General features: G+C 47.5%; 1 protein-coding gene across 1 annotated transcript; it reads right to left on the bottom strand.

Annotated features, from left to right (window-relative positions):
- Window positions 1-47: 47 nt before the first annotated feature.
- On the bottom strand, window positions 48-13,520 carry rnd1b (Rho family GTPase 1b). The gene is made up of 5 exons (XM_062541264.1): window positions 13,285-13,520; window positions 12,784-12,871; window positions 4,994-5,103; window positions 4,425-4,559; window positions 48-3,667 (listed from the first exon to the last, which is right to left on the bottom strand). Exons 1-5 carry the CDS (start codon window positions 13,402-13,404, stop codon window positions 3,422-3,424), a joined length of 699 nt encoding a protein of 232 aa, XP_062397248.1. The 5' UTR covers window positions 13,405-13,520; the 3' UTR covers window positions 48-3,421.
- Window positions 13,521-14,450: the final 930 nt, after the last annotated feature.

Here is a 14,450-nt window from a genome sequence, read left to right as displayed (position 1 = left end):
AGAAACCTTGTGACCAGTTCACAGATTTATAAAATAAAACACTGCAATATCATTATGATGATGCCACACAAGGCAAACTTTATTATCGCGAGAAATGTAAAAGGAAGGCAAAAAACAGAAACATCTTTAAACATACAAATCAAAACAAACCAAAACCAAAGAGCCACACGTAACACCATATCGAAATAAATATAGGGCTCTACAGTTTTACATCACTCACATTTGTATGGTGTCAGTCACTGAACAATCAGTTTTAATCTGACAATCTTTTCATCAGGATGTCTTACAAAGATTATATAAAACAAGATATGTACAACGGGTATAACCATTAAGAGGACATGCTTGAATGCTTAGCTGTACCCCAGTACTACACAATGACAGCACGTTGGCCAAAAGGTTCAAGAAACAGCTTTCTTTTCACGCGTGAGCCAAGGTTACTGCTCTAGTTAATAACCTCTTAACAAAGAGAGACAGATTGTTTCGATGAAAAATTAAATCAAATAAACTGGACAGTTGCAATTCTTTTCACTTCTACCAGAAGCAAAGAAAGAGTGATACATCTGGAGCACTGAAGGCTAGAGTCTCATCCTTTTCTAACCCCCCCCCCCCCCCCCCCTTCCCTCCAAAAACCAGGGAGCCAATCTCAGGCACCTCTCACTACAACTGTTGCTAGGCAATGTGGAGGAATTTCTGGTGTGACCAAAGAACTGAGCCTTGCAAATCACCACCTGACGTCGCACACTGCCAAAACTGTCCTCAGCTCCAGATGTACCACAACCTCAGAGACAAAAAATAAAAACATATAAATATTGACCATGAAAAAGGAAAAGCAGTAAACAAAGACAATGTTTTGAATGGAAAAATAGCTTTCTTTACACAGGGCCAGCCTGTTAGTTATCTTTTTTAGTCATTTGATCCCATGAAAGTCCCTCGAGCCCCTGAAACCCCCGAGCCCTTCTCACATTGTGGATTGTTCTTTACATTGGTCTCCTTCCCCTCCTTAACACTAAAAGATTCAAAATCTTACTACACTTGCTGACTTCTACCCTCCCATTTCCTATGGTTGGCTTTCCTCATGCTTGGAGGTGTAACAGAGTATAAATGGATTCTGTTGACGAAAATGAAATATCCCAATACTTCTGTTTTGTTCAGCTTTACTTCAGGCTTGCTAACAAAATCCTCCCTCGATACTTAGCATTGTTTCACAAATCTGGCACCGTTGAGCCGACCTCTTCTTTGGCTACTGTGAGGGGTCAACAGGGTGCAATCACATTATGGTCACTAGTTTTCTTTTTTTTTTTTTTTAAAGCAGGAATATAGGCTAGGCGTTGCTATACAAACGTCCACAAAGCAGTTAGCATGACATTAAATCACAAAGCAGAAGTTTTTATTGCCACTGCCTAATATACGTCACATAACGAGCACTCAAGTCATTATTGCTTTGTGGTTAAAAGCAGATTTGTGTAGGTTTTTTTTTCTTCTTCCAGGAATAATGTTAAGCGCACATTACTATGAAGCTTGAGAGTTTTAAGAGTCTGAAAGAGTCAAGTTTTAGTTACACACTGGACTGTCAACTATTCACTGTAGCCACCATAAGTGTCGGGTATGCATTCTGAAGTAAATGCAAGTATACTGTACAAATGGGCATGAAAGCAAAGTTACTGCAGTTGTGGATAAGCAAAAAACAAATGTGATGGAGTGCTACATCAGAGAGTTGAAACTGCCAAGTGAAAACATTTGTAAAAAAGAATAATACAAAAACAACGCAACCTGTCCCTACAGATTAAGCCAGCTATGGCCCTCTCAGTAAAGACAATCCAGCCTGACAAAATGAAACCACTACATGTAAAAACTGCATATTTTTTTTCTAAATTCGTTCTCTTTTTTTTTTTGCCTTGTCGATTTGCATTGGCATCAACTACATGTTGCTACAACTGTTTTCCCGGAAGATCGTCCTCTGGAGATGGAGATATGACGAGAGAGAGAGAGCGAAAAATAAAACCCTGATAAATCTGATGTGCTCAGCATGTTAGACTTTCTCATCCTCTAAGCTCAGCAGGCCCCCCCCCCCCCTTTTTTCCCAACTCCCCTCTGGTGGATGATAGCCTTGGCTGATCTGGGATCTCCCTTTCAGCCCTATTATTCCTGCAGTCTCAGAGCAGCTGCAGGCCAGGCGATACCAATCATCATGTTAATGCCATCTCCACTCCACTCCCCACCCAAGGAGCAGCTCTGCCCTCTTCCCCCGTCGGATGTTATTGCCTCTTTAAAAATAGAAGCGTGCAGATCAGGCAATATTTAACGAGTGGAAAGGGGACTGGGGAGGTGGTGATGGTTTAAACTTTGGTAGCCTCTAGAATTGCCCACGCGTAATCCTCCTTTTTTTTGTTCCCTTCAGTGTTTTGCTTTTTTTTGGCGGGGGGGGGGGGGGGGGTTGTTTCTGACAACAAAGGCGGTGCTGGGAGGAGAGAAGGGCTTGTATCCTCCTGCTCTTAGCTGGAGTCTGGGGCAAGTAGAAGCCAGCAGTCAGCAGAAAGAGAACATCAACACACATACTCGCAGGCTGGCCTGAGCCTGCTATTCAGTCTTGCTTCAGATGCTTCCTCCCTCTCTCCTGTCAGGCTAGCCCACTGTGAGCGAGGGGTCAAGCCCACAGCTCCACTAGAGCCCCCCCGCTGGAGAGACTCAGACCAGGCTGCTCCCTCTCCTCTGTACCCCACCGCGCGTACATACTATCTGTGCAAACAATGTCTTTTAAAATGGCTTCCCCACTGCTCCCTCTGACCGAGTTCACCTGAAGAGAGTCCATTTCTTTTCCGTTTCTTTCTTTCTTTCTTTTCCCCCCTCTCCAATGCAGTCGAATGATTATGAACCTGACACGACTACCACTTTGTACACCACTTTTTTTCTTTTTGTTTTTTTACAGCTGCACATAGCAATAGTTTTGAAGTACAGTGAGCGAGAACATGAGAGCTGATGATCTCTGATTTTCCAAGAAGCGAGGATACAGTGTTGAGAGAAAGAGAGAGAGAGAGAGAGAGAGACAGAGAGTGAGAGAGAGAGAGAGAAACAGAGAGAGAGAAAGAGAGTAAGAACAAAACAAAATACAGCAGATATGCACTGAAAAGATTCAGGACGACGCGGACAACAGAGTGGTCCACGTGTCCTGAAGGACTCTTTGTTTTTCTTTACACATTTTTTTCCCCTTGGGGGGGTGGAAAAAAAGAGTCAACACAGAACCCTTCACATGGTGTATGATGCGGCCATCATAAACCACCCACCCCCCCTTCCCCAAATCAAACAGTGAAGGGGAGGCCACCGCTGGGCGTTGGGGGGGGTTGACATTTATTTTCTGACTCTGTTGTTGTTGTTGTTTTTTTTCTGTCTTGGGTCTCCGCCGCCGCTGCCGCCGCCGCCCCACTCACATGACGGAGCAGCTCTTGGCCTTCTCCTTCTTGAAGGTGGAGGTGAGCAGCTCGGACCTGCTGGGCAGGTGCAGCAGGCGCTTGGACAGGCGTCGGGTGGGGCTGGGCTTGGGCAGCGGCTGCAGCTTGTTGAGGCAGGCCAGCGCCGCCGTGCGGAACACGCTGTGGATGCTCTTCTCCGAGGTGAAGGCCGAGCACTCCAGGTAGGCCTCCGCGCCCAGCTGCTTAGCGAAGGCGGCGCCCTGTGATGCACAGACAAGGAAGGAGGGGGGGTGAGAGAGGGCAATGAAGTGGTGAAGCCAGATGGCTCAATCTCTCTCAATCTCTCGCTATCTCTGCAGGCCAGATTTCTCAATCTCTCACAATCTCTGCAATTTTTTAGCTAAATGGCATATCATCCCCTCAGAATTCTAAGGTTCTATAAGACATTTTTGTCAAAATTGAGTTACTGACATTCTCATTCTGTTAAGAAGGTGAGGTGAGGTGTTTCTTGTAGTTATATGCATTTTTGGCCAATATATCTAAATAGGTTTGTTCCACGTATCAGTATAACTCTATGGAATTCTAAAACCTTGAAGCTCAATATCTGAGAACAACTCAGAACGTAGATAGAACCTTATCGTTCTAAAGGGGACAATAATGCACTCTTTGTCTTTAACGCATGAACCTTCTTGACCCAAAGGTCATGCACCAAGAGAGAGACTTCCAACTTGAGCCTACCTCACACTGACAGACTTTGACAAGATTTTGGAAAGATTCTTGAACGATTCTTGAAAGATTCTTGAAAGTCTTTTGAGTAAAGCTTGAATGAGGGGCATTAGTTAAGAGACTACAATCTTTCAATAATCTTTCCCAAATCTTTTCAAAGTCTGTCAGTGTCAGGTAGGCTTTTAGATGTACTCAATCAAAGTGTAACTCTGATGCTGGTCATATCCGGGGGTCCGCAGTGACACGAGTAAACGAGTGATGGCTTCTCCATGGTGGAGCTTGTGGTCGTACCTGCTCGTAGGTAATGGGCGTCTGCTTCTGATTGGACAGCTCCATGAGGGTGCACACGTCTGTGCGCAAGTCCGTCTTACAGCCAATGAGCAGGATCCGTGTGTTGGGGCAGAAGTCCATGATCTCTGTCCTCCACTAAACACACACACACACACACACACACACACACACACAAGTATTACTTGAAAAGGTCACAGTGGAAATAGACACATTATAATAGACACATTTTTTTGGTCGGGAATGCTGTCTCAGAGACTACCTTTCACTGGTGGGAAATGTTTGTGAGAAACTAGCAGTGTGAGTGTATGCGTGTGTGTGTGTGTGCGTGCGTGCGTGTGTGTGTATGTGTGTGTTTGTCTGTCTGTCTGTCTGTCTGTGTGTGTGTGTGTGTTTGCTCTCCTGTTGCATCATGTGTGGGTCTGGAGGCCTTGTTAGCAGGGAGACATGAGAGGGGGGGGGGGGGTGGAGTGGGTGGAGGGCAGCCTGGGGAGCCGAGAGACAGTGTATGTGTGTGTGTGTGTGTGTGTGTGCAGGCGAGCGTGGTTCAGAGAAGGCCTTTGATCCGCTACCTTCTTCAGGCCGCTGTCCACGATGTCCGGGCGGCTGATATCAAAACACAGGAGCACGGCGTCCGAGTCGCTGTAGCAGAGGGGCCGCACGTTGTCGTAGTAAGGGGAGCCTGAAAATAAAACACAACGCCAAGAGGGGGGGGGGGGGGGGGTGAGATACTCAAGTCTGGAGCGTAATAAAAACAAACAACAACAACAACAAAAACACCTGAAGTGGTCTTCATAGTAGAACATCAGGTGAGTGAAAAGGAGGAACGTCACTACACTCTTACGAAATGAATACGCATGTTCAGCAGGTTGCTGTTCTTCTAGCTTCTGATTCAGTCAACTCAATACAAAACTGCAACAGAAAGTGAGACGGCAAGGCGAGAGAATTCTGAGATCATCAACTGGTGTGCGCGCACACACGCACACGCACACGCACACACACACACACACCACCCAGAGGTCATCTATCTGTCTCCTCCGTCGCCGCAGAGCCTTCGCTCACTGTCACCGGCAGCCCATGAGCCACAGAGGGAGGAAGCTGCGCCCTTCCCCTCCGCCTTTCTCCCTTTCACTCTATTGGCATTTTAGAGGAGAAGAAAATGACAAGTGAGCTCTAAATCCTCATTGATCTTTCCCTTCTTCTCTCCTCTCCTCCTCATCTCTCTCTCTCTCTCTCTCTCTATCTCTCTCTACATCCAAACAGAGGATTACGCAACCGGAGGAGCGGGGAGAAGCCGGGGGCCGGTAGACGCCTCCACTCTCCTGCACTGAATCCTTAAGTAAGCCCCCCCCCCCACACACACACACATACACACCCCCACCCGTACTATCACACCAGCCCCATATGCAGCAGAAGCTATGTCTTCAGTCCCCTCTCAGTTACCACAGCAACAGCATTGGAATCCACCATCCGCAATTTTTTTTTCTCCACCATTCTCTTTTGTGTGTGTGTGTGTGTGTGTGTGGTGAGCGTGCCTTCCTCCTACCCCTTTGCGAGAGGAGGCTTCTCCTTTAAATGCCAATCAATCGTGCAACTACACCCACCCATCCCCGACACCACCACCACCACCACCACCACCAACACCACCCAAAATATATCCCCACCCACTTGCTGCGAAGGAATATCCCTCCTTTGTGAAGACACTGATGAAGAACACACCCTAGTACTCCCCCGCCCCCGGGCCCCCCTCTCCCCTCCATTTTGTTGACTTGTCTCGGTATGAAAATCAAAGTTGAAAAAGTGACGCAAAGGAGCGCATAGGAGCGCCGCTCTCGGCTGATCGCGTGCCCACTCTGGCTAAGGGAAGAGCGGGGGAGATAACAGGAGGCGTTTGTGATACGGGCGATGTTGGAGCGTGCCCACTGCGCGCAGGATGAAATATTGAGTTCAGGGGAGGTTATTGGATTTTCCATGTTACGGTCGGGATTAAAGAATATCTGCCGGAAGAACTGCACAGAAAGCAGGGGAGGGGGGGCTGATGGAAATCCTGCATCTCACGTCAAGGTTAGCAAACCAGCACGGCTGGCTCCACTACAAAAAAGCTTTTACGCTTTGAACTTGCCCATCAACCAGTGATTTGGTTCATCACTTGGAACTCCCCACCCCCCCCCCTCAACCCCCCCCCCCCCCCCCCCCCCCACAAACACACCTGACAAGTCCTGATATGGGAATGGAGGAACCGTTCATACGCATCAGTTTCACAGCCTGCTAATTTGCGGTGGAATTGCGACCCATCCTTCCCTCATAAAAGCACATCAGCCCTTCTGTTGACAATCTGCGGCATAAGGCTGCAAAGCCCAGGGGCCATCTTTTGTCAGTGCGCGAGACAGAGAGCGGCATTCCAATTAAGGTGGTGCAGCTATCAGAGGGACAGGTATCTGCTCCATCAGCTGGGGCTGGGGAGAGAGCGCAAAGGGGGGGGGGGGGGGGATGGGTGGAGGTAGACTGGAGGAGGGAGGGGTTATAGCAAGTGTACACAAAGGCATAATGTCTGTGTGCAGTGATAGCATCCTGCCAGAGATTGAATGCACTGGGAAAAAGCGATCTGTTAGTGATGGGCTCGAGGGTGGTGGGGGGGTGTGGGGTTGGGGGGTTGGGGGGGTGGGGGGGATGGGGTGGTGGGGGGGATGGGGTGGATGTCAGCCCTGGGTGTGACTCTGCATTAAATCTAAACTGATATAAACGCGCAAATCGATGGACATGCACAGGGCAGAAAAGTACCGAGCCATTTCAATTAAAGTTGACAAATTAGTCATACCGCCATAGCAGTGAAAGATACAGAGAGGAGGCAGAGAGAAATGAAGAGAGAGAGACAGAAATGGAGAGAGAGAGAGATGAGAGGAGAGGGAGAAAGGGACAGAGAGAGTGAGAGAGAGAGAGCAAGTGCAGAGGAGAATGAGAGACATGGTGTGCATACCAACATTCCCCTCAGCCCCTGCTAATGCCACTGATGCGCTACACTTGCTGTGAAAATACATGAAAAGAGCAACAGGATCAGCAGAGGGAGGAGGAGGAGTGAGAGTATGGGGTATGGGAGAGAGAGAGAGAGAGAGAGAGAGGAGGGAGAAAAGAGAGAGAAAGGGAGAAGAGAGAGAGGGAGGAGGGAGGAGGGAGAATATGGGTACGGGAGAGAGAGAGGAGGGAGAGAAAGGGAGAGAAAGGGAGAGAGAGAGAGAGAAAGATAGGAAGAAAAGGCATTTTTTGTTTTGTGGCGAGACCTCTCTCGACACTAATCCCCAGTGTCCTCCAGTCGGGGATCACAGAGCACCGCCATCAAACGCTTCCACCGTGACACATCGTGTGCCGAGCGCACGAGTCCCGGCACGCCAGTGTGTATGTGTGTGTACATCTATGTGTGTGTGTGTGTGTGTGTGTGTGTGTGTGTGCGCGCCACATGTTCCCCAACAACAGCCAGCGTCTGCCTCGCTACACAACATCCCTGCAGCAGAAGGCAGAGGCTGCAATGCATGGCGGTATGGGGTTAAAAAAGACAGGCAAGCTGGAGTCAGAGGTGGGGGCTGGGTGGGGTTGCTGAAGTGATCTGATGGAGGTGTATCTCCGCCATGCCTGCAGTTGTGCGCCGTCTCCTAGCCCACGATCAGCCTCGGGCGCTGAGCCACGCCGTGGAGGAGAGAGGGGGGGATGTGGGCCAGAGCCGGCTGGGTGATTGACATGGGAGGCGCGGCACCTTGGGCACAGTGAAGGCCTGATGTCGGATAGCAGATGGAGGTGGGCTGGCCTGCTTTTGTACGCCTCATATAGAGTAGCATTCAACCCCCCCCCCCCTCTTCCTTCATCTGACTGACACACACATGCACACAGATACGCACACATAGACAAACACACACACACACACACACACACACACACATATCCTTATCACAGCACTTTCCATGTCATTACCCTATTTCCTTTTGACGAGAGGGAATTTGGTGGGGCCAGCTGGGTTAACTATGCTGGCTCCTTTCAGACAGAATTCCAGGTTTCTGGAAGCCCTCCCACGTCTCCAGGGCTGATGCATGGGAATTCACGTTGCCAAGCTCTCAGCAAAGACCTAAGTTGGCAGACACTGGGTCTATCTTTAAGTCTAAGTCTAAATCCACAGGGAACAAGCCATACCTCCAACTCCAGATCTTTCTAGAACAAAAAAAAAGGCCTCTTCAGGGCTCCCCACAGCTGCGGTAACCCTAGCGCTCCCTTAGCGGTACACATTAGCCTGCCAAACAATAGTTTTTCCTACAGAACGCTTCCAACGTGCCAACTGCGCACCAAATTGGACGGCTAACCTTCAACTTCTTCTGGGCCTTCCACTTCAACCTCATTGAAAGGCCATCTCCTTGCTGTGATGAATCGGCTGCTACTCTGCCGCATGTGAATGGCATACAAAGGAAGGGACCCTGGGGTCGGAGGTCATGGAGGAGGAGAATGGCGGAGGGCAGGGTGACGGCGGTGAGGAGTGTGGGGAAGCAGCGTTCCCCCCCGACCGGGGACCTCTGGGAACGAGCCTTGACACATTTCCCCCTTTCGCCTTCCACCCTGCCCCCCAACCCAGTGGCTCAGGGATGCAGGAGAGGACCCATCACCGTTCCCCCGTGAGGAGGGAACAAAGGAGCCCCTTCTGACACCCCTCCCACCCCCCACGCGGCGTGACACCGCTGGCCATGACCCCTGAAGAAGTCCTCCCCCACCTCCATCACCAGCTCCACCACCACCACCACCACCACCACCACCACCATCACTACCACTTCAGCAAGTGCTGCTTGAGAGCTGCTTCATTTCCATATCTCAACAGCTGCCAGGCCTGCCTCCCTGCACCCTCATCCATATGCACTCATCAGCACCACAGATCAGTCATAGCGCTCCACACACAGAGGGCATCTCAAAAGTCAGGACTCAAAGACAGCTACATCCTCCTTTAAACCCTGCAGCCTAGTGGACGACAGGCTTGTGAGAGTGAGAGTGAGAGCTTCCTGCTTTTTTTTTTTTTTTCCAAGCACTTTCTCCTGGCTGTTTGGAAACATGACCTTAATAATGTGAACATGTTTCTGTGTCAGTGCCGGGCCGCGGCTCTCGTGGGAGGCTCTCGTAAATCCTCCGGGCACGTGGTCGCCCGCCGCCCGGTCTGACGACACTTTGGGCCCATCAGCGTGATGAAATAAAAGCGGCGTAATCCAATGCGGCCACTAATACCTAGACGTAACCTCGAGCTGAAATGCGCAGCCCCCCTACTCCTAACCCCCCCCCCCCCCCCAACCCCCGTGTTGGCGCCCAGAAAAAGACGGGACGCCGCCAGCGCACCCCTGAGTGCCTCTGACCCGTCCGGCGGGCCCCGTCTGATTAAAAGTCCAGATTGATTTGGGCTTGTAAATCCCAAACAGGCCCTCGACAAGCCACGCTACCGCAGCACCTGATGAGGTCAGCCCAATCAATGGGCAGAAGCCCCTGCGATGGGGACACTCAATCTGCACCCCCCCCCCGCAAACAACACTGAAGATATACTGCATCAGGGAGAGAGAGAGAGAGAGAGAGAGAGAGAGAGAGAAAGAGAGGGAGGAGAGAGAAAGAGAGAGAAAGGGACAGAGAGAGAGGGAGGGAGGAGAGAGAAAGAGAGAGAAAGGGACAGAGAGAGAGTGAGTGAGAAAAAGACAGGGAGAGAAAGAGAGTGAGAGAGAGAGAGAGAGAAAACCTGCATGCAGATAATGAGAGTAGAGGACGCTTCCATCACATCACAACAACAGGTTATTATGCCACCCTACCACGCTCACACAGCACCAGAATGCATTGCTCTCTGGAACCAAACTAACAAAGGCAGCTGCCATTTTCCCATTTTCACCCTGAAGCAGACAGCCATGGCATGAGAATCATCCTGTGTGCATACCAGAGCACATTCTTTTGCTGTCATTATTTTAACTTCAAAGGGTTTTATTTTAACCTGTTCGGATGTCTGGGTACGGTATGGGTGTGACTTGGGGCTTACAGCAAAGGCTCGCCAAGTCCCTTGACTGTTGTCTGACTACCTTCCGAAAAAAAAACGAAAGAAAAAAAAACCGTAAAGCTCTTTTTCCTTCACCCTCGAAAGAGCACTTTGCCTATCAACCGGCGCATCTCCACATAGACCAATCAGATCAAAGAACTTGAGCAGAGATTAAAGAGCTCGGGGATTTGGGAGGCCCCAAATTCTCATTCAGCTTTTTAAAACACTCTTGCTTGTGGAAAATGAGTAAGACGTACAACACTGACTCTAGAGTATACCACAAATCACAACATAATATGACATTTTACCTGTTATTGCGATTTTAAAAGTACTATTTAAAATGTCAAAATAATATTTATTGCGCCTTTGTATAATAATATAGATAAAATATACACATTCCGGTCAACCATAGCATGTTACAGTGGTAATATATTCAGCCTCTGTCTGAGAGGAATGCTAAACACCGCTGGAGAGAGATGCTCCATGACGTGAATCTGAACTGAGCAATCCAACACAAAGTGCGCAGCGCACGCTAACAACACAGTTTACAGTAATCAGGTCAATAGGCTACAATGCAATGCCCCTGGGGGGATTTAACTGCATGGCCGCCCATGTGCTCTCCCACAATACGAGACCCTCTCTCTGCCTCACAGCACAGGCCGCTGTGGCCAACCAGACGACCGAGCTGATTGGTCAGCCGCCGCGGGTTGAGGGACACCGCTAATGGCTGTATTTTAGGATGCTGCTGGGCCGGTTGGACTGCTCAGGTTTTTGCCCTTGCGGTGAATGAGGGCGAAGCCACAATGTACAGCATGACCAACGCCGTCTTGTCTGAGAGCAAGCTCTCCTCCTCTGCTCTAGCTAACGCAGCCAAGCATGGTCGCACACACTCATATGGGTTCCTTCAGCAGATGCTCATATCATAACCTTCTAAGTGATAAGAGTGGAGCACAGCACAAACATTCAGATCATCAAAAGACTCAGTGGAGGGAGAGGGGCCATATGACCAGGCTTTCACTCTGGCTAGATACAGTATGGACAATAACAGAGAGCTGTGATGAAGTCAAAGGAGCTGTATCTTTCAACCATACTAAAAGATAGATAGATAGATAGATAGATAGATAGATAGATAGATAGATAGATAGATAGATAGATAGATAGATAGATACTTTATTGATCCCCAAGGGGAAATTCAATGCAGGCGCTACAACATTAACCATACAAGGGTGGTTATTAGTGGACCCATATAGAAAGTGCATAGCTAACATAAGTACTGAACTCAAAGCGAGGTTAAGGGGAATACAGCTTTGTATTAGTCTGGCTTCAGTGGCTTGCATTCTCTTTGGCCAGACAAAATTAATTAAGTGTTTGCACCCAAATTAGGCCACTTGTTAATCATTTAGTGTGATTTGCATAAAGCCATCATGACTAGACGTCTCTCACAGCCACAGTCTTCAGACATACTCTCTAAGCATGACTCAAACAACTGTTGAGGTTCACACGTTTCTTCCCTGCATGGTATATTGACAACAGCTGAGAAGGGAGCCACTGTCTGTTGACATCAGTCATGCAAAACAAGCTAGAGGGAGAAATGAACAAAAAACAAATCAGGTCCACGCAAGGGATGTTCACCAGACAGCGTTCCCTTCCACGTATGGCCCAGAATAACATATTAAATGATCACGGCTGAGTCAGCTTAGGAAAAGATGCTAATCAGCCAGCAAATGGAGGTCACGGCTTCAAGAGACACCCTAGACTGCAAATGACCCACTTTCCAACATACGATGCAGCCTAATCTGTGCATGTTAGACGCACCTTGCCCTTGCTGTTTGATTATGGCGTATGGGCAAATAGCTAAGCAACTCCTAAGCACCTGAGCTCAGATTGGCATTCCTATCACTGCATACTAGCTCACTTTAGATGTCACATGAGGGCCCAAATACTCTAGCAGGAATGCTGGATATCACACTGTTGATACAACCATCAGGTAAAGCAGGCCATGCGATACGGATCACAAGACAAAGAATACAAATAAGATACAGATAGAAGTGAAGTTGACAGGGATCTGAATTTTAGTGGAGTTATGGTGATTTCACTTTTTTTACCAGACTGATTTCACTGTGTAATTTCATTATAACTGACTGACATTATCTTGTATAGCACAATGAAAGCAAGGCTATTTCATAACTATGCCTAATTCATGTCATGTCAGTTATATCACATCCAGCATCACATACTCCTCGCACTTACAAGTCTCTCATCAGCCACAACACAAAATGCAATCACATCCTACTAAATATCTGCAATATTAAAATGGTAAATATTTACCTGATGTATCCCACAAGCTCAACTCTACTCTCTGGTCCTCGAGCTCCAGGCAAGCGGTGTAGTTCTCAAATACAGTGGGTACATATGTCTGCACAATAGCAAAGAACATTTTCACAAACATGTAACATGACGACGTGATGCCACTGCTGGACAGTCATATAAACTACATAGTACTAGAAGAAATAAAAATGCAGGTAATAAACAGGTCAATTACGCGAATTAAGCATACACGAGAGATCAAACTGTGACAAAAAAATTACAGGAGGTTCTGAAAACCAACCCGTCTGAGACATATGGCACGAACATGAGCTCCCTAATTGAGGGATGCAACTACTAGGCTACTGACTCAACTTTAACCATCATTAACAACAGGTTATATACCGACAAACTGCCTTAAAATGGTCCATCATACATGCGCATACATAGCTCTATATAAATCAAGAAAACAGTAGCCTAACATTTAATTTCGCCCTGTCGTTCTCAAACATGATATTTCAGTACCTCTGGATAGCAGTCCTTCGCCAGCACTTGTAACATTGCCGTTTTTCCGCATTGGACATCTCCAACAAGCACCAGTTTACATCTCACCACCATCGGCTGCGTGTTTCTTCTCTCTTTCATGATTATGTGTAAATGCGTAATGTTCAGTCGATAAAATAGAAGAAAACGATAAAACTCGGAACACAAAAGCCACGGACAGAAATTATGCGAGATCGGGTTCAGCGCGTACTCCTAGAAAGATACCCGCAGTTGATGTGATTGAAGTAAGTGCCGCAGCGTTTTATACAAGGCATCAGCAGCCAATGGGCTCGCGGGATTTATTCCTGACTGTGTCACATTTCGTTTCACTGCCCCTGGATGCATTTTCCCCAAGATCAACTCCTTCGGGAAAGTTGGAATTCAACATGATGGAATTACCAACACTATAACAATGAAATAAAGCCTTTATTAGGCTATTTCCCGTTTTGCTAAATCGTTATCTTATTCAGTCACTAATGTTAATTTCCCCCTGAACTCGCTAAGGCTATTTAAAATTAATCGTATTTTCTTAAAACATCTACATAGGTTATCTTATTAGAAATAACACAGGATATTGAAGGCTATAAAACAAGATTTTCTTTTATACAAATATCATTTGACGTTGCCTTGTCATTTTCTTTCAGGTCATTGGTCTCATGGGGGTTGTACTGTCTTTAGACTGAATCATCAGATTGACAGCAGATTGTCGGATCGATTGGCGGATTCGCGGACAATTGAACCCACAGACCATTTTATTCCTCCCTAATGGACTCTCTTTCATGTTGAGGGGGCTGTGTGTGTTTGTTTTAGCACCTTACTTGCCATTCCTCCAGTGCAATACACAACAGTGACGGCTATAGCCTTCATCACTACAACTCTCTGTTCATGTTACCTCACGGTTAAGTCTTAGTGTTCAAGACAAATTCCCAGACAAAGATACACAATATTTTTTCATGTGTGACATAACGTTTCAATATGTATATTATATTTCACCCACTACTCTAGACTATAGGCCTTTTGTTTCAAATATTGAACTGTAATTTGGCAGTTTGGGGATTAGATGATGATGGGTAGGCCTAATTTTGTGAGCAATGCTCCTGGTTAGCATGGTAATTTACCTAGTGGTGATTTAAGAACTTTCTCTAGAA

The sequence above is a fragment of the Sardina pilchardus genome, chromosome 7, assembly GCF_963854185.1.
Source record: "Sardina pilchardus chromosome 7, fSarPil1.1, whole genome shotgun sequence".
In the NCBI taxonomy this organism is placed as follows: Eukaryota; Metazoa; Chordata; class Actinopteri; order Clupeiformes; family Clupeidae; genus Sardina; species Sardina pilchardus.
Note: the sequence above shows the minus strand (reverse complement) of the source record. Positions and strands in the feature narration are given on the sequence as shown.

Coding starts and splice junctions, on each gene's coding strand:
- rnd1b (XM_062541264.1), bottom strand. CDS start 13,404: ATGAAAGAGAGAAGAAACACGCAGCCGATGGTGGTGAGATGTAAACTG. Junction 5,104..12,783: donor GAGCTTGTGGGATACATCAG/GTAAATATTTAC, acceptor TTTTATTTTCAG/GCTCCCCTTACTACGACAAC. Junction 3,668..4,424: donor CGCCCATTACCTACGAGCAG/GTACGACCACAA, acceptor TGTGCATCACAG/GGCGCCGCCTTCGCTAAGCA.